The sequence below is a fragment of the Mastigoproctus giganteus genome, chromosome 13 (genome assembly GCF_048544385.1).
Source record: "Mastigoproctus giganteus isolate SK-2022 chromosome 13, ASM4854438v1, whole genome shotgun sequence".
Classification (NCBI taxonomy): Eukaryota; Metazoa; Arthropoda; class Arachnida; order Uropygi; family Thelyphonidae; genus Mastigoproctus; species Mastigoproctus giganteus.
This window is the reverse complement of record NC_143587.1, coordinates 68399786-68423523: the sequence shown is the minus strand read 5'-3', so window position 1 is coordinate 68423523 and position 23738 is coordinate 68399786. Positions and strand designations below refer to the sequence as shown.

Genomic DNA, 23738 nt, shown 5'->3' with positions numbered 1-23738 from the left:
TGCTTTAGACAACAGGATAATCAGATTTTTGACCTTGCTATAAAAATTCCTGTATACATTGACAGAATCCCATGAGCTGTCCTAACAGCCTGTCTGCACTGCTCTGAGAACTTCATACTGTACTGTACAGTTACCCCTAGGTCTTTTTTGTTCTCTGCTACTTTGAGTGTGTAGAATGAAAAATTGATATTTTATTCTGTGATTATTTAAATGTAGTACCTTGCATTTATCAATGGTCAACCTAATTTGATACTTCTCAGCCCATCTGCTTAATTACTCTAGGTCTTGTTGAAATAGCTTACCACGATTCCTATCACTAACCACTTGCCAACCTTTGCATTATCAGTAAATTTGCTTGTTAAGCTGGATATGCCTTAATCAACATCATTAATGAATATTGAAAACAATAATGGGCCCAGCATTGAACCATGGGGTACATCACCAATAACATTAGTCCAAAAAGAGCAGTGCCTATTAATAACCACTCTCTCTGTTCTGCTCAACTGTCCCTTTATCCATATTGATACAATTTGTACAGCAGTCCTTCATGTGATATGGTCCATTGAATTGTACTCTGATACACCTCTTTGCAAAACACTGCCATCTTGCACTTTTCATTTGGCCATTTGTGACCCATCACTGTATACTGCACAGTTCTTTTCAAGATGTCTCTGACAAGAACTGCTATTCAGGGCTGGCACTAGTGTTTGTGGTGCCTGAGGCAAAACTTGTAAGGGTGCCTAATTCATATCATATTTTAACATATATATATATATATGCAGTAGCACATCTAGCAGTACCTATTTTAGGTGGCACCTGTGGCAAGTGCCTCACTTGCCATAGGTGTCACCTGTATGCCACAAGTGACCCATCCTTTCGTATTGTGTGGTTGGCGGCCATGCAGGTAACCCAAAGTGTTATACATCTCTCAAGTCTGTCACAAATTATAATTTCACATTGATTTTTGAAAATATCCATTTTTAGTAGTATTCCATTTTTCTGTATTGCTTTCTTATGGTGTTTTATGTATCTTCTTCAGTATTTAAGAATGTTATTAGTGTGATGTAATTTTTGCTCTATTTTTATATTTAATTATTATATATAAAAAAAATTAAAATAAATATAAACATTGATAACAAAAATTAAATTCTCTTTTTAAAAATGCATAATTAATAGTAAGGAACATTTAGCACTTTTTCTGTTTTTTCTCCTGGCAAAAAAAAGGTTGGATGCCCCTGCTCTAGATACTCTTGTGCACAACTGCCCCAGCAGAGACAATAATGTCTATGCTACCTGCACCAGTGTGCATCTAGTGTTAACTGTTACTGCATTTATGGTACTTAGGTAGCATTGTTGGCCCATCCGCTCTCTGAATTACATACACACACACAATATGACTTCCTGCTCTTTATAGCCTGGAATGGACACGTGACACTGTCACTAATAGAGCTATCAATTCCTTGCCTGGTGGTGCTGCTCCTGAAAAACTAGTCACTTAGTGTATATTCCAAAAGTAAGTTGTTATTTCTATTTTGTTTTGTTTGTTCAGTTTTATAGTGTTTAATATTGAAAATTATTTTCATTCTGGAACCTGTTTTCATTAAGGGTCAAAAATCATTGGTAACGGGTGCATTCATTCCATTCATAAGGGGGATACCAAGAGGATACCAAGGTTTTCAAGATTGATGAAAAGGAACTTCGGGAGCTTAATAGAATAGAAGAACATGGTTTGAGACAGTTACAGACTGATGTTGGATGCAAATGAGGCCTGATGTATTCGATGGTCAGGAGCACGAGTGCAGTAGCACATGCTCTTTGAGTGGACCGGGGTTCAAGTCCGTGACTGCTAAATATAATTAACATTTGTATTGATTGATTTATTGTAAACTCCACTGACCTGGTGGTCGTGCCGGAGTATAAACAAGAACATAATAATTAAAAGTACTGAAATACTAAAAGTACTGTATTGACACCATTAGATAGGGTCATAATCTGAGTATAAAATATCACTAGCAAAAAATATATCATAATCTGAATCAGTATCATAAAAAATAGGTCATAATCTGAGTATAAAATATCACTAGCAAAAAAGAGCCAAGAATGGGATAGAGGAGTTTTAATCATATGTACAAATGAAGAAGAAAAGAGTAAACCAGATAGGACCTTTATAAGTGGAAACAGTAAAATTGGTTAATACAGTCAATGTGACCTGTAAGCTGAATAGATCATTTATATCAATCTTCACAGTAGAAATTAATTTTGGATTGGATCATATTGTGTTAGTGCACCTGAGACCTGTAGGACGAATGATATTGCTGTTACAGAGCAGAGCCTAACAGAAAACTGAACTTATAGGTAGGTAAGGCCATCGGTATTTACCCAGTCATATTGGAAGTTGCCTCAAAGGTGTGCTCTAAACTATTACAGTTAATCATGAGATCATTGTTGATTTGCTAAGCACTAATGTCTCATTAATACACAAAGGAGGAAATAAGAATAAGATGAGGAACTATATGTCAGTTTGACTTAAGTGGTTAAGAATGTTATGGAGTCTGTGGGCAAGGATACATTAAAAGGTCATTTTGAGAAGAATAATATCCTAAATGGATAGCAGCATGGCTATGTAAAGGAAACATCTCACTTGACCAACCTAATAAACTACTCTGATGTGATAATACAGGATTGGATGCAGGAAACAATTTTTACATTTTACTTAGCCTTCAACAAAATGTTGGTACAGCCACATGGAAGGTTGCTTTTACAAACTAGACATATTGGAAATATGGACAAGATTCTGAATTGGATAGAGAAATGGCTGAAGAACTGGAGGTAGATGGTTGATATAAGTGTTAATTCTTCTGAGTGTATTAGAGTTATAGTGGGGTTCCCTCAAGGTTTGGTACTGTTACCAAACCTTGAGGGAATGCAAGATTTAATTGGCCCTTCAACTCTATTCTCTCATCAAAGATGAGAGAATAGAGTTGAAGGGCCACTAAATGCTTGGGTTACAATTTTTTTTATTTAAACTGTACTGCATTCCTTATAAATAATGCAGTGTAATATAGTGTCAGTACATTGCATAATTTTTCCATTGAATCATATAGCATGCATTAATTATTTATTATTATTAATTTGTAAGAGACATACTGGAGAATGTCATTTTATGCATTCCATACAGATGATAGATCTGTATTAAAAGTTTTACTAATACCGACTTGGATTTGACAGGTTTATTGGTGTATTTGTTGGTGACTAATAGATTAACAATAACCACAGGCAGAGAGGAAAGTGATTCTTGCACTGCTTCTATTGGAACATGCAGCATTCTGGAAATCAAGGTACTGGAGATTTCAAGGCCTGTTTTGAGTTATCATGGAACAAGGAAGTACAATCAATCCTCGTATAACACGTGTTTACACTACATGAATTTGATCATACGCAATTTATAAATAGGGGAACGATATCTTAAATAACACGAACCGAATTTGCTTATGCACGATTCGCCTTTGGGTTTACAATAAATGGCAGTCGAACGCAGAATCACCCCAACCGAACGCAACACGATAGGAATGAAGAGAAGATTCTGAAAATGTATTTATGTTTTTTATATCAGTGAAGGGGAAACACATTTCACCATAATAACGTAAAAACCAACACAATTCCATCTATCAGTATAATCACAAATGCAATTAGATCGAGTTTACTACCAGTTTATAACAGATTCCACTGGCAGAAATGCAACTGGAAATTGTTTTTATTGTTTTATAGTAGTAACCCCTAGAAATGTGCTTTAGTAAAATGTAAAGTGTTAATAGTGTATCTCTGCCTTTACGGTGTTGTTTATTCAGTTGCTACACGCACTCAGCTTTGTTTATGTGTATCAAGCTTGCCTCTTCATTTTGTAATTGTGCTTTATTCCTTAAAAATGAGTAAAATACTAAAAGGTGTGAACAGGAAGCGTCCTGGTGAAGACACTACAGATTCAGAGAGAAAAAGAAAAGCAATATCAATAAACAGAGGCGGACTGGGTCAAAAATTCTTACCCGGGAAAATTTGTAGTGGCCTCATGCTAGCGTTTATGGCCAAAATCACATCGGCCTCCGGCCCACCGGGGTTTCCCCGGGATGGCTTATGGCCAGTCCACCTCTGTCGATAGAGAAAAAATATGAAATTGTGAAACGCTTTGGGTGAAATGAAAGACCATGTGATATTGCACGTGCTACAGGCCTAAATGAGGCAATGCCGAGAATTACAAAGAATGCAGAGAAAAAAACTTTCATAGCAAGAACAGCTCAAAGTGTAATTAAAATCCATTAGATTAAGACAAAGAATTGGAAGAGATGGAACAGCTGTCATCAGTTTGGATAGAAAATCAAACAAAAAACAAGTTTGCTTACGATAGAAGCAAAAGCAGTAGCAATATTTTATTACGTAATAGTCTTAATAAAATACGTATTTTATTACGATTATTTATTGTGTTTGGTAATGTTTTGGTTACAGATGTGTGTGTTCAATCTTGGGTGGTCGGCACCTAACCCTATTTTTCTCATAGGGCCTGTTGTTTGTATTGCACGATTTTGCATTGCACGAGGGTTTCTAGGAACATAATTATCGTGCTATACGAGGACTGACTGTACATGGGCTCTATGGGTAAATGGGTGCCTCTGTAGCCAGGTGGGCAGGAGCAGCAGTGTGTAGCACATGCTTCTTGATTAGACAGGGGTTCGAGCCCATGACCACCAAATATGGAGGATGCGGAAAGGTCAGGGAATGACCACCGCATATCCCCAGATCAATATGGCCTTAGTTGCTAATGCTCCTAAAACCAAATAACAAACAACAACTATAGGTAAATACATGAGTAAATAAGAACAGGTGCATCTATACTTGCAGATACACCAATGCTAGGAGCAGAGTAAATAAATATGATGAATTAGAGGTGCTGGTTAAGTCATCAAATGCAATCATTGTGGGGTTATCATAGATGTGGTGTCATTCAGATATAAGGGATGCAGAGTTTGGATATAGGGAGTACAGTGTATACAGAAAGGACACACAGGACAGGACAGGAGGGAAGCATAACTTATGCTCTTAGTTAAGAAGCATGTAAAACCTAAGGCAGTGCATCCAGTTGACACTGGTGGCCAGTGCAACATGTCAGTTTGATGTGACATAAGCACTGTGAAAACAAAATGGAGAGTAGGAGTATGTTATAGATCTAATGACTATGATCAGTACAACAAATAACTGTTGATGAAATTTGTGGATTGGTTACTCACACTGGCAAGACTTTACTGGATTTATTGGATAACTATTTTCTACTGCAGCATGTTAGAGAGGCAACAAGAAAGAGCAATACTTTTGATCTGATTAAATTATCAGCAGTGATTCTTCATGCATTAAGAATCTGCAGATAAAAGAACCACTAGGTGGTAGTGAACACCATGTATTGATGTGGGATTTACTTTCCATTATGAGTGATAAAGAGAAGTATTTTTGCTTTGAAAAAGGAGACTACAGTGATCTGGGAGAGTTTTTAAATTCTGTGCAGTGGGACAAATTAATGATGTTACAGACAACAAATTCTAAATGTGAAACAGTCAGAGAAATAATCATAGAAGCTACTAGGCTTTTCATACTAAAAAATACTGTTCAAGGCTTGGACCTAAATGGATGTCAGATGAACTAATGAGATATGTGGTAGAGAAGAAAATGCATGGGATTCATATAAATTATTATGTGATATAGAAGCTTGTGGTAGATATAAACAAGGCTGCAGTCAAGTCACAAAGGAGGTTAGGCAAGCCAAGACAGATTATGAGAAATCTTTGGCAAAGGATGCAAAGAAAAGCAACAAAGACTTCTTATATTATGTAAACATATTAGAAGGAAGGGAATGAATCACATTGGTCCACTTGATTTCAGTGGTTTAACTGTTGATGATTCTGCTCAAGTTGCTGACAAACTGAATAGGTATTTTGCCTCTACATTCATACAGGAGGAATTCTTTAGGGAGGTGGATGCCAGAAGTTTATCAAACTCTAACAGAAATCTAAATGATTTTGTAATAATGGAGTGGAAAGTAGAAGAGAAATTGTTGAAGTTAAACATAAAAGAGACACTTGGGTTCTATCCAATTATATTAAGGGAGACAGCACAGGAAGTAAGCAAACCCTTAGCCATAATTATGAGAGCATCTTTGGATTCATGGGAGGTCCCTGTGGACTGGAGATATGTGAATATATCCCTAATTCACAAAGGAGAACAAAGGGTGACTTGAATAATTACACACCTGTTGTTAGCTTAACATATGTTACAGGGAAAATAATGGAGTCACTGCTTGAAGAGGTGATGCAGGACCATCTAGACAGGAGTGCAGTTATCCTTCAGTCACAGCATGGGTTCGTTAAGGAGAAACCTTGTGTGACCAATTTCATTGGATACTATGATGCAATAACGAAGGAACTGGATGCAAAAATAATTTTATTATCATACTAGGGGGCTCCACCCCTGCTCACTTTGCTCGCCAACCCCGGTGATGTATGACAGAGTAAGTCATACATCCACTTTTCTACATTAAAGATACACCTGTTGAAACACTGATCGATATCTAATCAGGAAATGACCTATGTAATTATTTACCTGTGCATTTGTAGTGACGTAATTGCCCTTCCCACTTGTACCACATGAACCGCATCCCTCTTCTCCCTTTGGCTACCCCACCACGCATCATTCTCAAGGTCAAATAAATATCATTATGTAATTATTTACCTGCGTTTACATAGGTCACTTAGGAAAAGGCCTTTTGTTTCGGCTTCCATAATGTATGAGGAATATTGTTGCATCTGAAAGAGCAAGACTAAAATATTTAATTTAAAATACAGTCAGTCCTCGTATAACACGTGTTTACACTACACGAATTCGATCATACACGATTTATAATTAGGGGAATGATATCTTATATAACACGAACCGAATTCGCTTATGCATGATTCGCCTTTGTGTTTACAAGAAATGGCAGTTGAATGCAGAATCACCCCAACTGAACGCAACACAATAGAAATGAAGAGAAGATTCTGAAAATGTATTTGTTTTTTATATCATTGAAACGGGAACACATTTCACCATAATAACGTAAAAACCAACACAATTCCAGCTATAATCGCAAATGCAATTAGATCGAGTTTACTATCAGTTTATAACAGATTCCACTAGCAGAAACGCAACTGGAAATTGTTTTTATGGTTTTGTTTTAACCCCCAGAAATGTGCTTTAGTAAAATGTGAGGTGTTAATAGTGTATCTCTGCCTTTATGGTGTTGTTTATTCAGTTGCTACACGTGAGCAGCTTTGTTTATGTGTACCAAGCGTGCCTCCTCATTTTGTAATTGTGCTTTATTTCCTAAAAATGAGTAAAATACTTAAAAGGTGTGAAAAGGAAGCGTCCTGGTAAAGACACTGCAGATTCAGAGAGAAAAAGAAAAGCAATATCAATAAACAGAGGCGGACTGGGTCAAAAATTCTTACCTGTGAAAATTTATAGTGGCCTCATACTGTGGTTTATGGCAAAAATCACACCGGCCACCGGCATTTTCCCAGTAAGGCTTATGGCCAGTCCGCCTCTGTCGATAGAGAAAAAATATGAAACACTTTGAGCGAAATGAAAGACCATGTGATATTGTATGTGCTACAGGCCTAAATGAGGCAACGCCGAGAATTACAAAGAATGCAGAGAAAATAAAAACAACTTTCATAGCAGGAACAACTCAAAGTGTAATTAAAATCCATTAGATTAAGACACAAAGAATTGGAAGAGATGGAACAGCTGTCATTTGTTTGGATAGAAAATCAAACAAAAAACAAGTCTGCTTACGATAGAAGCAAAAGAAATATTTTATTACGTAATAAAATACTTACGTATTTTATTACGATTATTTATTGTGTTTGGTAATGTTTTGGTTACAAATGTTACAAATCTTGGGTGGTCGGCACTTGACCCTATTTTTCCCATAGGGCCTGTTGTTTATATTGCACGATTTTGCATTGCACTAGGGTTTCTAGGAACACAACTATCATGCTATACAAGGACTGACTGTATTTACAAACTATACAAATATTTAAAATATTTACAGATATACAAATTATATCGGGTCCATTCATCAGCTAATGTTACAATAGAACATCAAATGATGCCATAATGTTCACCAACCTTGTGCACGAGGTTGGTGAATGTTATGGAGGCAGTTTCAATGCGTGAACGTTTTGTCTTTCAATGCAACAAACATTGGCATGCATCCCACGTACATGCTCTACATTGTCAACAGCAAGTGTCTGATTCTGCCAAGTAACCATTTTTGTGTTCCTTCCATGTAATGTTCACCAATGTAGAGGTAGGATTGTAAATAGTTTAATATTTTGTGAATATTTTAGTTTTTTGTAAATATTTGTATATTTTTGCATTGTATAATATTATTATTTGTATAATAATAACATTATAACACACTGATCGAAATTTAATTAGGAAATGACTTGTGTAATTATTTACCTGCACATTTGTAGTGATGTTATTGCACTGCCCTCTTCTCCCATTGGCTTGATTAAGTGATGTAATTGCCCCGTCCATTGGCTCTAATGGCGCCTCTGTAGCCAGGTGGGCAGGAGCAGCAGTGTGTAGTACACGCTTCTTGATTAGACCGCGGTTCGAGCCTGTGCCCACAAATACGGAGGATGCAGAAAGGTCAGGGAATGACCACCACATATCCCCGGAGCAATATGGCCTTAGTTGCTAATGCTCCAAATAACAACATAACAATAGCAATAATAATTGGATCTAATAAATATCACTATGAAGAAAACTTTTTTAATGTATAGAGAGATACTTAGATTTCATGAAAATCTTTCATACTGTTGCACATAAAAGAGTACTGTACAAATTGGAGCATTATGCCATTAAGGGCAAGATGAAAAAAAGGGATGGTTGAAGATAGTGAAAGAAGAGAATAATTATCAATGGACACTGCTCTTTGTGGACTGAAGTTATTAGTGGAGTCCCACAGGGTTTGGTATTGGCCCCAGTTTTGTTTTCTGTATTTATTATTGACATTGATGAAGGTATATGGATTAATGGATTATGGATTAATATCCAAATTTTCAGATGATACAAAGGTTGGCATGGTTGTTAACGACAGCAAAGACAGTATGATACTCCAACTGGATCATAAGTTGGGCAAATGGGCTGAGAAGTGGCAACTGAAGTTTAACTTTGATAAATGCAAAGTACTGCATATGGGTTGCAATAACCGAAGAGAAACATACGAACTGTGTGGTACTACACTCAGGGAAATGGAAAGTAAAAAGACCTGGGGATAATTGTGCAGTCGAATATGAAGTTTGCTGAGTAGTGCAAATGGGCTGCTAGGGCAGGTCAATGTAGTCTTGTCAATGATTAGCATTAGCATTAGTATTAGTAGAGGCATTTGATGCAAGAAAGCAAGCTTATGCAGCATCAGCCAAAAAAAAAAAAAAAAAAAAAACCCACTTCCACTTCACCCCTCTGTTTGTTCAAAATACCTGTCCAGCTGAGCCTTAAACTTATTTAGGCTATCAACCTCCACCACAAGGGATGGAAGTCTGTTCCACCAACCAACCACCCGCTGGCTAAAAGCAAATTTCCGCACGTCTATCCTACATCCATCTTTCCTCAATTTGAATTTATGCCCTCTCAGGTGATTTTTCTGAGCTAGAGGAAGAATCCCATCAGCATTGAGCATGCTTAAACCATTCAAGGCTTTATACACCTCTATCAGATCACTTCGCTGGTGCCTAGTCTCCAGACACTGTAATTTGCAAAACTTAAGCCTTTCTTCGTAAGAGCACCCCTTTGTTCCATTCACTAATCTTGTTGCCCTTCTCTGTACTCGTTCCAGCAGCTCTACATCCTTCTTGAAATGAGGCCTCCAGACCTGTATACAGTACTCTAGGTGTGGCCTGACCATTGCCTTATACAATGGAATAATCACCTCCTTATCCCTGCTGGAAAAATTCCTGTATATCATTCACAGTACTCCATGAGCTACTCTTGCCGCCCGTCTGCACTGCTCAGAGAACTTCATATCTGCCTGCACAACCACCCCCAAGTCCCTTTCATTCTCTACCACTGTCAGTGTAGTACCACAGAGTTGATACATTGCTCTGGGGTTGCTGTTTCCCATGTGTAGTACTTTACATTTGTCAATGTTAAACTTCATTTGCCACCTCTCAGCCCATCTGCTCAACCTTTCCAGATCCTGTTGCAGCAGCATAGTGTCAGTAGTGTCCTTGACAACCCTGCCAACCTTTGTATCGTCTGCAAACTTGGAAATTAAGCTTGATATACCATCATTAATATCATTTATAAATACAGAAAACAATAATGGACCCAACACTGAGCCCTGAGGGACTCCACTAATAACATTAGTCCACGATGAGCAGTGTCCATTGATTACCACTCTCTGTCTTCTCCCCCTCAACCACCCCTTTATCCATAGCAGCAACTTGCCTCCAATGCCACACTGCTCCAATTTGTGTAGCAGTCTTCCATGTGCAACAGTATCAAAAGCCTTTCTAAGATCCAAGTATATAATATCAAAGTTATTCCCTGCATCCAGTTCTTTTGTGACTTCATCATAGTATCCAATCAAGTTGGTCAGGCAAGACTTCCCCTTAACAAAACCATGCTGTGTCTGAGCTATAACTGAAGTCTTGTCTAAATGATCCTGCAGTGCTTCTTTAACCAGTGCCTCCATTAATTTTCCTGGAACAGAAGTTAAGCTCACAGGTCTATGATTACTTGTGTCAGCCTTTGATCCTCCTTTGTGAATTGGGGTCACATTTGCACATTTCCAGTCTATGGGTACCTCCCCTGAGTCCAAGGAAGCTCTCATAATTATGGCTAAGGGTTTGCTTACTTCCTTTGCTGCCTCCTTTAATATAACTGGATAGATCCCATCCACCCCGGGTGCCTTTCTTGTGTTTATCTTCAACAGTTTCTCCTCCACTTTACTCCCAGTTATTTCAAGATTCTGTAGCTTACTGCTAGAGTTGAATACACCACTGGCATTCCCCTTGCTGAATAACTCCTCATGTGTGAATGTTGATGCAAAAATATTCATTTAGTTTGTTAGCTACCTGAGCAGGATCATCAACAGTTGACCCATCAATATCAAGTGGACCAATCTGATTCATCCCCTTCCTTCTAGAGTTAACATAAGTAAAGAACTCTTTGCTGTTTTTCTTTGCATCCCTTGCCAAGGATTTCTCATAATCTGCCTTCGCCTGCCTAACCTCCTTTGTAACTTGGTTGCATATCAACTTGTATCTATCATAGGCTTCTGTGTCATGTGTTAATTTGTAAGTATTCCATGCATTTTTCTTCTCTGCCATATGCCTCATTAGTTCATCTGACATCCATTTTGGCCTAAACCTTGAACAATATTTCTTAGTTGGTATGTAAAGCCTAGTAGCTTCCAAGATAAGTTCTTTGAATGCTTCCCATTTTGAATTTGCTGTTGGTAACATCATCAGTTAGTCCCACTGTATAGAATTTAAATACTGTCTCAGTCCATCATAGTCGCCTTTACGGAAGCAATAACCCTTCCCTTTACCCCTAATGGTAGTTACCTCTTTGAGTAAATCCCACTTCAGCACACTGTGATCACTGCCACCTAGTGTTTCATTAATCTGCAGATTCTTAATGCATGAAGAATCACTGCTGATAATCAAATCAAGAGTATTACTCCCTCTAGTTGCCTCCCGAACATGCTGATGTAGAAAACAATCATCCAATAAATCCACAAAAGCCCTGCTAGTGTGTGAGTAACCAGCCCCCAAATTCCAGTCAATATCTGTGAAATTAAAATCTCCCATTATAAGACTCTTTGATTTACTGGCCCACTCTATTTCCCTGTACAGTTCCTTATTATACTCATCAGAGTCATTAGGCCTATAGCACACTCCTACTCTCAATTTTGATCTCCTAATGCTTATGTCACACCAAACTGACTCAACACTGCACTGTCCAGCGATGTCGACTGGCTTCACTTCCTTGGTTTTTATGTGTTTTTTAACTAATAGCATAACCCCTCCCCCCTTCCTATCCTGTCTATCCTTTCTGTAGACGTTGTACTCCCCAAATTGCAGTTCTGCATCCCTTATATCTGTGTGACACCACGTCTCTGATATCCCAACAATATCTGCCTTTGATGTTTTGAGCAATACCTCAAATTCATCAAATTTATTTACTAAACTCCTAGCATTGGTGTACACGCAAGTATACCTGTTTCTATTCTTAGCTACCCTAACACAACCCATGTGTTTACTTGTACCGCAATGGCTCCCAGCAGTCTCTGAAATACCATGCATCTTGTTTTTCAGGCTTCTGCTCATTCTAATAGAAGCAGTGCAAGAATCTCTTTCACCTCTGCCAATGGCTACTGTCAATCTGTTGGTCTTTGTCTCCCCCCAAGCTAGCAGTTTTCCGACCCACCTAACACTGCCTCGATAGCATCAGCAAATATTCTTGCACCCTTTCTATTTAAGTGTATCCCATCCCTGTAAAGCAATCTCTCCTGTTAACAAGTACAGTCCAGGCTGAAAAAAATTCTACCCCTTGAGCCTTGCACAATCTTTTCAGGGCCGAATTGATCGACAAGGCTCTCATCATATACTACCTCCTATCGTGTCTGGGCAGAATTGCAGACACTTTCAAATTCAACCCTAATTCTCGGCTTTTGTTCAACAGTGACCTGTACTTGTTAAGTAATTCTGCCGGTCTCCTACTCTTAATATTATTAGTGCCAACGTGTACAACTATATAACCTTTTGTGCCCTTAAAAGATGATATTCGCTCTACAACGTCATCAACCTTTGCCCCTGGCAGACATACCCTGGTCCTGTTCCACCTATCTTTTTTACAAAGCATGTTCCCCGTTTCCCTGACAATAGAGTCACCAACAACTACTAGCTCCTTCGGGACCAGCGCATTCTGCCTTGGGGGTTGCCTCTGTGTCACGCGATGCCCAAGTGCAAGCTCTGGCGTTGATGTGGGCAGCTGAGAGCGTGATGGGCTCCTCCATTTAGTTTCTTCGAATGCATCCACCCTGTCCTTCAAGCTCTCATATAGGCCCACAAGAACGCCGAGTTGTTGCCTGATATCGATACACTCCTTGCATCGCTCACACACAAAGACATCCCCCTTGGCAGTATCATGTCCCGTACCCGATTGCTCTGCAAACATCAAGCAAACAGTGCATTTTATAAGGCTGTGAGTCAGAGGACAACTGTCCCCCTCAGTTCTGCTCTGAGCCACAGCACTTCCATTAGCTTGAGCCTTTTGTTTTGCTGCTCTGGTCTGAGTCATGATTCTATTAATTTATTAATTAATTATGTTATGTTATTAATTATATTACGTTTGTAATCTAAGTCGTTATATGTATTTATTTAAACGTACAATTTAACTGCTAACGAAGTTCAACTAACGCTATCTAGTACGGTATATAACTATCATATCACAAAGGCGGGAAAATTACGAACGGTAGCGGAGTTGAAACACGTGGAAACCTTTACCGATACTTTTATGCAATTACAAGGCCGAGTAAAGAATAAATACACCAAATTAATCAGAAAATCACAAAATAATGTTATACTACTAAATTTAAATCAAAAGTTTTAGAAAAACAATAATTTCAAATCAATAAATAAGAAAAATCCACTTAGCGGCTTTGAACACGACCGCCTCTAGTAGCCTCGTCAGCAGGACCATAACATTTGGTATACAAGAATTTTGCTAGCAGGGACAGGGAGGTGATTATCCCATTGTACAAGGCAGTGTTCAGGCCACACCTAGAGTACTGTGTACAGGTCTGGAGGCCTCATTTTAGGAAGGATGTAGAGTCGCTAGAACGAGTACAAATAAGGGCAACAAGATTGGTGAGGGGAACAAAGGGGTGCTCTTACCAAGAAAGGCTTAAATTCTGAAAATTGCAGTGCCTGGAGAGTAGGCACCTTCGAGGTGATCTGATTGAGGTGTATAAGGCCTTGAATGGGTTGAACAAGCTGAATGCTGATGGGATTCTTCCTCTTGCTCGGATTAAGAACCTGAGGGGACAGACTCCAATTGAAGAAAGACAGTTGTAGAATGGATGTACGGAAGTTTGCCTTTAGCCAGCGGGTGGTTGATTGGTGGAACGGACTTCCATCTTTTGTTGTGAAAATTGATAGCCTAAATAAATTGCAGGCTGAGCTGGACAGGCATTTGGAATGAATGGAGAGGTGAAATGGGAGGGAGGGTTTTTTTTTTTTTTTTTTAGCTGATGCTGTATAAGCTTGCTTTCTTGCATCATATGCCTCTGCTAATGCTAATATCAGGCGTAATGTCTAAGTTTGCAGGTGGATGATACAAAGGTTTGCAGGGTGGTTAATGACAGTAATAAAATCCCATTTTATAACGCAACAGTCAGGCCACTTGTATACTATATACAGGTCTGGAGGCCTCATTTTAGGAAGGATGTAGAGCTGCTGGAATGGATACAGCAAAGGGCAGCGAGATTGGTAAGGAAAAAAAAAAGGGATGCCTTAACAAGAAAGGTTTCAGTTTTGCAAATTTCAGCGCCTAGAGATTAGGATCCTGTGAGGTGATTTGATTGAGGTGTTTAAGGCTTTGAATGGTTTGACCTAACTCAGTACTGCTGTGATTCCTCCTCTTGGTCAGACTGTGCACATGAGGGGACATAAATCAAATTGAAGAAGGATGGTAGCAGAAGAGATGTGCAGATCTTTGGTTTCATCCAATGGATTGTTGATCGTTGGAACAAGCCTCCTTCCTTTGTTGTGGAAGTGGATAGTTTTAATAAATTGAAGGAAGAACTAGACAAACTTTTGGAGGGGAAGGGTAGGTGAAATGGTTTTTCTTTCTTTTTTTTTTTTTTTTGGCAGATGATGTGTGAGCTTGCTTTCTTGCATCGTTTGCCATTACTAATACTATTTCTTTGCTATAATAAATGGGTAAATGAAGTTATACAGTTTCATCTTGATTGTATTTGTGATTTTCGAGCTCACGATATTTGTAATTCCATTACAGATATCACGTTTAGCTGTGATATAAATTACTTAAGTTGCAGTCTAATAACAAAACATGCCACTTATCGGAATGTTTCCATGTTACAACAGAGCCTTATAAATATGGCCACATAATCAAGTTTCTTTATTAGATTTGAAAGAAGTTATGTAATGTGTGTGAGACACAGAGAGAGAGCAAGCAATTTTGATCTGTGCTCTTTAAAATTTTTTATTAGATAATCATGAACACTGTCATTATTTGTTGCTTGCCTGTTCTTTTTGTTGGTGGGTGTATGCATTAAACTATTAATACCCTTATATCACTGGCACAGACTATGCACAGTAAATTAAGAGACTGATAGCTGCACCGACTAGTTTTTTCCACAATGAAAGAAGGAATTTTAATGTGAGCTCACAGATAAGTCATTTGTTCTAATATAGGATTTGTGAGGTATTTAATAATTGTTTATAATATTTTCAGGAACAGCATTCATTGTACATCAAATCAGTCTTAGCATCCACGTGTGCTGTAGCCTTTATATGTGCAATATACTTTTATTTGCGTCATAACTGGTACTGTGAACCTGGAGGTAAGGAATTAAGAAACTTTTTTGTTTATTATTTAATTGTGATGTTTATTATTAAATTAAATGCAAGTTCTTCATGTTAATGTTTATTATAACCAAAAATGACTATTGAAATATTTAGAAATAAAATGCAATAAAAAAGTCAGGTGATCCCTCTTACCCTTTCAAAAAGTAATGAAGGGCTCAAGGTTATTTGCTACCTTCTACAAATTTGTAAATCTGTTGAATTCTTAGTATCAGTGTTGGCAAATTGATATAAGGAATCATCAGCAGAAAAAAAAAAAAAAAAATACACACCTTTTCCTATTTTATTTGTGCCTTCCTTATAATAACTCATCCAATGCTACTTTAAATTTCTTCAGACTACCCAACTTCAGCACTAATAGGCAGAAGTTATTTCAACAATCAATTCCTCATTGGCTAATGACAAATTTCCTCATATATTCTGCAACCATCCTTTTTTTCAACTTAAATTTATATCCCTTTGCATATATATTAGAGTGAAGAGGCTATTAGCATTTAGTTTGCTTAATCCTTTTAAAGCATAATGCTTCAATGTTATGATGCAAATGCCTAGTTTCCAGATACAGAACTCCAGTCTTGGTGTGAATGTCTTTTTTTGTTTCCAACTAAACTTGTTGCTCTTATCTGCAGCCCTTCAAACAGATTTCTGCTCTTCCTAAAAATGAGTTTCCAATCTTACATCGGGCCGCAAATGAACCACTTTCGAGATAATGCACATTTTCTGCTAAGATCTGCCACTGACTATGGGAGCACTAGCTTAGCAAAAAGCTGTGACTACTTTGCTAAGGGTGGTTTTATTAAACATAAGATAATACATTTTTAATTTTTGGTTTCAACACCGCAGGATTTTACAGATGTTACATGTTACAGGATGTTATTTCTAACACCCTTTCTTCAATATCAGGTGTTATGCTTCTGGGCCTACCTGCTCGTACTCCAGGTGAGAAGCGCCCATGTTCTCTAAGGCATTGATGTATCCTGATGAATGTGCACCTGTTGGGCTGCCTTCGGCAGGGAAATGCTTCTTGGTACAAATGTGCAGCCCCGAATGCACTGCCGTTGGCTTTACCATATATGAAGTGCATGTCCGCATACTCTTCGTTGCTGTAACCTCTTTCCATGTTGACTATCCTTTTACAAGTACTAGTATGCCTGTGATGTCTCAGAGCATTCAGAGAGGAGAAACGGAGAGAATGAGCATCACCATCATCATCATCAGCCATTTTCAATCCACTGCAGGATGAAGGCCTCTCCAGCAACTTTCCAGTTCCTTCTGTTTTGAGCACTGGCCATCCATTTACTACCCACAAACTCATGAATTTCATCTATCCATCTCTGCCTTTGTCTTCCAGGTTTTCTGCTAGCTCCTCTTGGGTACCATTCTGTTATTTTCTTAGTCCATCTGTCATCATGTCTTTGAGCTATGTGTTCTGCCCAAGACCATTTTAGTTCTTTAGTTTTGATAAGAATGTCCTTTACTTGAGTTTGCTGCCTAATCCATGTGTTTCTTTTCTTATCTAACAGTCTGATTCCCAATATAATTCGTTCCATTCTTCACTGTGTAGTTCTCATCTTCTCTTCCATTCTTTTGGTGATTGCCCAAGTTTCACTTCCATAAGTCATGGTGGGGAGTATACATTGGTTCATTATTTTACGTTTCAGACAAATTGGGATATTGCTCTTCAGTTTGTGACTATATTTCCTGAATGCTATCCATCCAAAATTTATTATTTTCTTGATTTCCAGCCATTTATCATTATTACAGCTAATAATTTTTCCTAGATAAGTATATGACCCCACATTTTCAATTACTGCTCCTTCAATCATTATTTCTCTTTCTGTGGCATACTTGTTCATCATTATTTTTGTTTTAGCCATATTCATCTTTAGTCCAAAATCCTTACTAACTGTGCATAACTGATTAAGATTTTCCTCTAATTCTTTGGGATCGTGGCTTATAACCACAATGTCATCTGCAAATTGTAAATGGTTTAGGTATGCTCCGTTCACATTGACTCCTTTCTGCGACCAGTCTAATCTTCTGAAAGCTTCCTCAAGGGCAGCAGTAAACAGCTTCGGAGATATTGTGTCTCCTTGTCGAACTCCTTTCTCAATTTTAAATTTACTACTCTCTTTGTCTAGTCTAATAATGGAGGTAGCACTCTCATATATTTTCTTCAAAATCATAATATGCGGGGTATCTATGCCTTCTCTTTCCAGTGCCCGAAACATTGCCTTATGCTGTATGGAGTCAAATGCCTTTTCATAATCCACAAATGCCAGGCATAATGGTGTTTTATATTCATTTGCTTTCTCCATTAGCTGTGATATTACGTGAAGGTGATCCATAGTTGAGAATCCTGTCCTAAAGCCAGCTTGCTCTTTCGGTTGATTCTCATCAAGTATTCTTTCTAATCTGTTAGTAATGACCCTTGTGAACAACTTGTAGATGTGAGATAACAAGCTAATTGGTCTATAATTTCCAATTTCTGATTTATCTCCTTTCTTATGCAGCCAAACTATGATTGCATTATTCCACTGCTTAGGCATCACACCTTTTCTAATGCACTTTGTGAAGAGCCTTGCCAGTTTTTGTGTTATGTCTCTTCCTCCCAATTTTAACAACTCTACAGTAACTTCATCTTCTCCTGGGGCTTTCTGATTCTTCAATTTCTTCAATGCATGTTCTACCTCATCAGGAAGAATATCGGGTATGTCGTATGTGTTGCTACTTTGCAATCCATCTTCCCCCCTGCTGGCATCATTCCCTCGCTCCTTGTATAATTCTCTATAGTAGTCTTCTGCTATTTGAATTATGCCTTCTCTGCTGTTTATAAGTACACCATCGCTATTCTTCAGTTTCAGTATCATTTGTCTTTCTGAATTACTGCTCATGGCTGCTGATTTAAATCCTTTCTTTTCCCTTAATGCTTGTTCTACTTTTCTTGTGTTAAATCTTCTTATGTCCTCTCTGAGTCTCTTTCTAATGGCTTTGCATAACTCAGTATACTCAATTTTCTCCGTGTCAATGTTTTTCTTGCTCTTCATTTGTCGTCTTTGGTTCATCATGACAAGTGTTTCTTGACTAATTTTTTCTTCTTTGGATTTCTGTTTCTCTATAGGTTTCTTGGGCTTTATCACTTTCAGAAATTTTTAATATTCCTCGTCGATATCTTGGTCCTGAGCAGTCTGCAGAAGCTCAAACTTGTTCTTAAGTTCTAGTACATACTGCTTTTTCTCCTCTTCTGTTATCTCAAAGTCCTTTGTATTATTTACTCAAGTCAGTTTTTTCCTTTCCTACATCTATATCAAGTGTACGTCTTACCATTCTGTGATCACTTCCAACATTTACCTTATTCAGGACGGTAACATCATTCACAATATATCTTCTGTTAGTGAGGATGAAGTTGATTTCATTAGTTGTTAATCCATTTGGACTCTTCCATGTCCACTTTCTGTTCACCCTTTTCTTGAAAAAAATGTTCATTACTGACAGTCCTTGAGATTCTGCAAATTCCACAAGTCTTTCACCTCTTTCATTTCTTTCACTAATTCCAAAGTTTCCTATAGTTCCCCTTTCTGCGCTGTTTTGTCTTTTTCCAAACTTAGCATTGAAGTCCCCCATAATAATAATGTAGTGGGTTTTCTGCTCATCTAGAAGACTCAATTTCGGTGTACATTTCTTCAACCTCTTCATCATCATGGCTTGATGTTGGTGCATAAATTATTATAACCTTTAGCTTGTACCTCTCAGAAATCTTGAGTATTAGTCTTGACACCCTTGGTGATGTACTTTTGAATTCCAAAATGTTGTTTTTAAAATCTTTATGGACCACCTTCACTCCTTTCACTGTTTCCATTGGTGTACAGCAGATTTCCACTTGATAAACTTATAAGTGATTCATTTCTTCTTCTTGTTTCAGCCAAACCGATGATATTCCAATTCACATTTTCTAATTCCTTTTCCAGCTCTAATATCCTGTTTTCACCAACGAGTGATCTTACGTTATAACAGGCCAAGTTCAGTTTCCGTGCATGGCAGCCTGGTCATACCCAGAGATTCTTAGCACCCTCTGCTTCCACTCTGATCCTCTTACTGCCGTAAGAGGGGAAGTGAAAGCTGCTGGGGACTGAGGGCCATTTGTTTTGTCGTGCTGTCATATGCTGGAGGGTTTGGTCTTTTCCTCTTCACGCTGATCAGGCATCTTGAATGAGCATAACCTAACCTAAACAAACAAGTCAGTGGTGGATCCCAACTAGAAATGTACAATATCTCGAAAACGATTTACTTAAGGATCCATGTTTATTAGGCTTTTTTTGCATATTGTAGTCTGTTTTTGCAAATTATTGACCATCACTTTTGAAACACCCTGTATATTGTCGACAGAACCCAGTGAGCTGGTCTAACAGCCTGTCTGCTTGCTCAGAGAACTACACATTGGACTACATGCCTTGGTATATTTACTAATTAAAAACATTTTGAGTCAGTTGATATGCACAAATTTGGAAGTTGCACAAATTATAAAAATTCCTTTTTTTAAAATCCCAGCTTGTTTTGTTTTGTACTTATTGCCTTATACTGTCTTCCAGTAAAGTGTACATTTATAAGAGTAATAAAGTAAAAGCATTGTAGCATTATTTAAAAACACAAATGTCATTTGCTATTGATAAAGCATTGCAGTAAAATATCGAAGAGTGACATTCAAAATCAGCATGGTGTTTATTCCTCTGTAAGGTGAAAAGAGTTTTATGAATGTCAGATGGATCATTACTGAAAAAAAATGTGGAAAAAATATCATAATTGTTATTAGACTGTTTATAAAAGAAAATATACATTGTATTGGTTGATAACATAATTGTCCAGTGTGGTGCATATTTTATTACACAGTGTATTTCGAGAGTATGCATGTTCCAGAATTTAGAATAAGGTAAAAAATGGCCGTTTAAAGTATGTCTGATTCTGAATGATTATAGAGTAATGCTATTTGCATTTAAAAAAAAAAAAAATTGCTGTGCATTTTTGAATGGTTACAAAATAATAAAAAAATAAATAACAATAAGCAGACATATACCTATAAAATATTTATTCATATTAAAAAAATGTTTGCTTATTCTCATTTATTTTTTATTAATTTATATTATTTTTTACCTTTCAAAACTCCATGGCTATTTTTTGGAATTCAAACAGCCATAGCCATTTTTTATAACCATTCAGAATCAGACATGTGTTTTATATGTGACTTTCACTTATTTTACACTCTGGAATTCCCAGAATTTTTTGCATATATTTTTGAAACATTCTCTGTATGAACATTATAACATAATTAAATGAAACTTATAATATGTATGGAATTTAATTATTTAAATACAGTAAGACCCCGACTTATATAAGACGGTGTTATGTAACTTCAGATTTCCATAAATTTTTTCGCTCGGCACGCACAAATTGCAAAGACAAGTGAGATACGGAGTAACAAATTTATGAAGCTTAAAAATTAGAAATGAAGAGACGATTTTGAAAATATATTTGTTTTTTTATATGATTGAAGATTTCAGTGAAGGGGACACACATTTCACCATAATAACATAAAAACCCACAGAATTCCAGCTATCAGTGTTATCGCAAATGCAATACGATCGAGTTTACTACCCATTTATAATGAATTTCACTAACAGAAAAGCCCAATAAACTAGAAACTGCAAATTGTTTTTATTGTTTTATGGTAGTTACCACCAGAAATGTGCTTTAGTAAAATGTGAGCTCCCGTGAGGTGATAATAGTGTATTTCTGCTTTAACCCTGTGAAGTTCTTTACAGAAAATTTCATTTTGACCGTTATCATGGTGCCGGCTAAGAGAATAAGTGACAGCAGTACTAGTAAATCTACCAATAAAAAAAGAAAAGCGATCGATTTTGATCAGAAAATTAAAATAATAAGGATGTATGTAAATGGTCGAACATTAACAAGTATCACGTGCTTACATACGTTTTAGTCTTAAATTTAACGTAGATTCTTTCTATATTATCTATATCTTTGAGATGGGTATTTGCACCATAATTTCTGGAATATTTTGTTCCTCCCTTCGTTTATGTATCTCTATACACTTACTTATCAAAATTGACTATAGAGGTCACTGGTTATCAATTTTTTGCAGCTCTCTGTCATATTGGTTTTATTACTATAACTTATTAATGCATAGAGCTGTTCTTGTGTATAACTGCTTCGATTGCAGTTATCTTTTTGACCATGTGTGTTCACGCTGTCATTTCCAGCCCCTTCTTTTCTATATATCAGGTATAGATTTTCAAGTTTTTTATGCTTTTTAGCAACCATTAATTTTCAGTTTTAAATCTCTGTTTTATTCGACTTTTTCAGCTTTCGTTTCTGACTTTTACCACGCTGGCATTTGGTATTAGTGTCCTGCCTATGGCCATTTGTTTGCTTCAATTCTTTTTGTACTCATTAATTTGTACACAGAGTTTTGGTTTTAATTTATCTTGACTTTTAATTTTAATTTACCTTACCTTAACTTTTATTATAAACACTTTTATTATAAACAGGTGTAGTCCCCTGATGAAATACCTGATCATGTATCAAGTTTTACTTTTGCTGTCATCAGATTTAATTGCATATTTGTTCTACTCCCCCCTTTTTGAATTATAGCCAAATTTGCCTGCCTTTATCTGATGCCAGCAACCGTTACTTTTATTTTTCATTCTTATTTAATCATACTTTACAGGTCTGTGTAACTACACTTTCATCTTCACATATAGCTGTTATATTTCTTACAATATACGTGTGTGTGTGTGTGTACTTTATTTAATTTTATTCCTTCCTTTTGGTCTCTCTCGGGTTGGCTATGATGTATACATTTTGTACATATACATCATGACAGAAATAGAGACCCTGCTTATTACGGTGGCTCCCACAGTTTTGGCTGTCGACCCTCTGATGAAGTAGTTAAAGTCCTAGGACCCATTGCATTAGGTATCATTTTTGTTATCATTATTATTTTTATGTTAATTTTAATTTCATTTATTTCAGGTAATCTGCTTTTGCCTTGCAGGCATTCTCAATTTTTTCCATTGTAATTACATTTGCAGGTCAGCACCCCTACCCAATACACTGATAAAATACATTTGTCTCTCTCTATTTATATATTTATATATATATATGTACACAGTACTGCCATAGATACTGTCACATGTGTTATTGCATGTAGCCACAAAATAAAAAGACACAGGAACTCAAAACTCTGTGGATTTATTCTTGAACACCCAACAAATAAAGCAACACAACACTCATTAAAAATCCCCCCCCCCCATTGTTTTTTACACAAGACCTTAAATGTTCTGTCCATTCATCAATAGAAGTACATACAACATCCAGCGGGAAATTGGCCACAGCATGCTCCAATGTAGCATGCCTTTAACCACAGACCATCCCTTCCAAAATAGCCCACAAATAGTAATCAAGTGGATTAAGATCTGGGCTGGCAGGAGGTGATTCGTCATGCTTGATGAACTCGGACACATTCTCAGTCAGCCATGTTTGGGTGATCTTTGCCTTGTGGGCAGGTGCTGAGCCCTGTTGGAAGATTCAGTGCTGACCATGGAAGAGAGTCTGATTTGAGGGTGTCTCACATGCAGCTCCAGAATATCATTCAAGTACACCCTTGCACTAGTTTTCACCACCCTCAAACACAAAAATGCATCTTTATTACATCTTTGTAGGAGACTCCCCACCAAACTGTCACTGATGCTGGATGATGACCCCTTTCAACCCTTTTAACGACCTGACATACCTCTGCAGAGCTATGGGCATACACCTTGTCATTTTGACAGTTATAACTCTCCTCAATAGTAAAAATCTTTTCATCTGTAAAGAATATCTGTCGATGCTTACCATTTGCATACCGGCGCTGCAGTGCCTCTGATCTTTTTCCTCCGTTCCATCAGAGCTGGAGTTAGGAACTGTCCTGTTATCCTGTGGTAGGCATTCATTCCTAGATCACTTTTGATTATGTGTGACATC

At 37.3% G+C, this 23738-nt stretch overlaps 1 protein-coding gene across 2 annotated transcripts in view; it reads left to right on the top strand.

The window, feature by feature from the left end:
* LOC150076141 (acyltransferase PGAP2-like) overlaps nt 1-23738 on the top strand; it is a 227807-nt gene that overhangs the window by 72381 nt on the left and 131688 nt on the right. For both annotated transcript variants that reach the window (XR_016547816.1, XM_090387593.1), the window contains exon 4: nt 15574-15682. Coding sequence is in view for 1 of the 2 variants with exons in the window: in XM_090387593.1 (XP_090243719.1) it covers nt 15574-15682 (109 nt within the window). In the remaining variant the exon portion in view is untranslated. The remainder of the gene's footprint in view (nt 1-15573; nt 15683-23738) is intronic.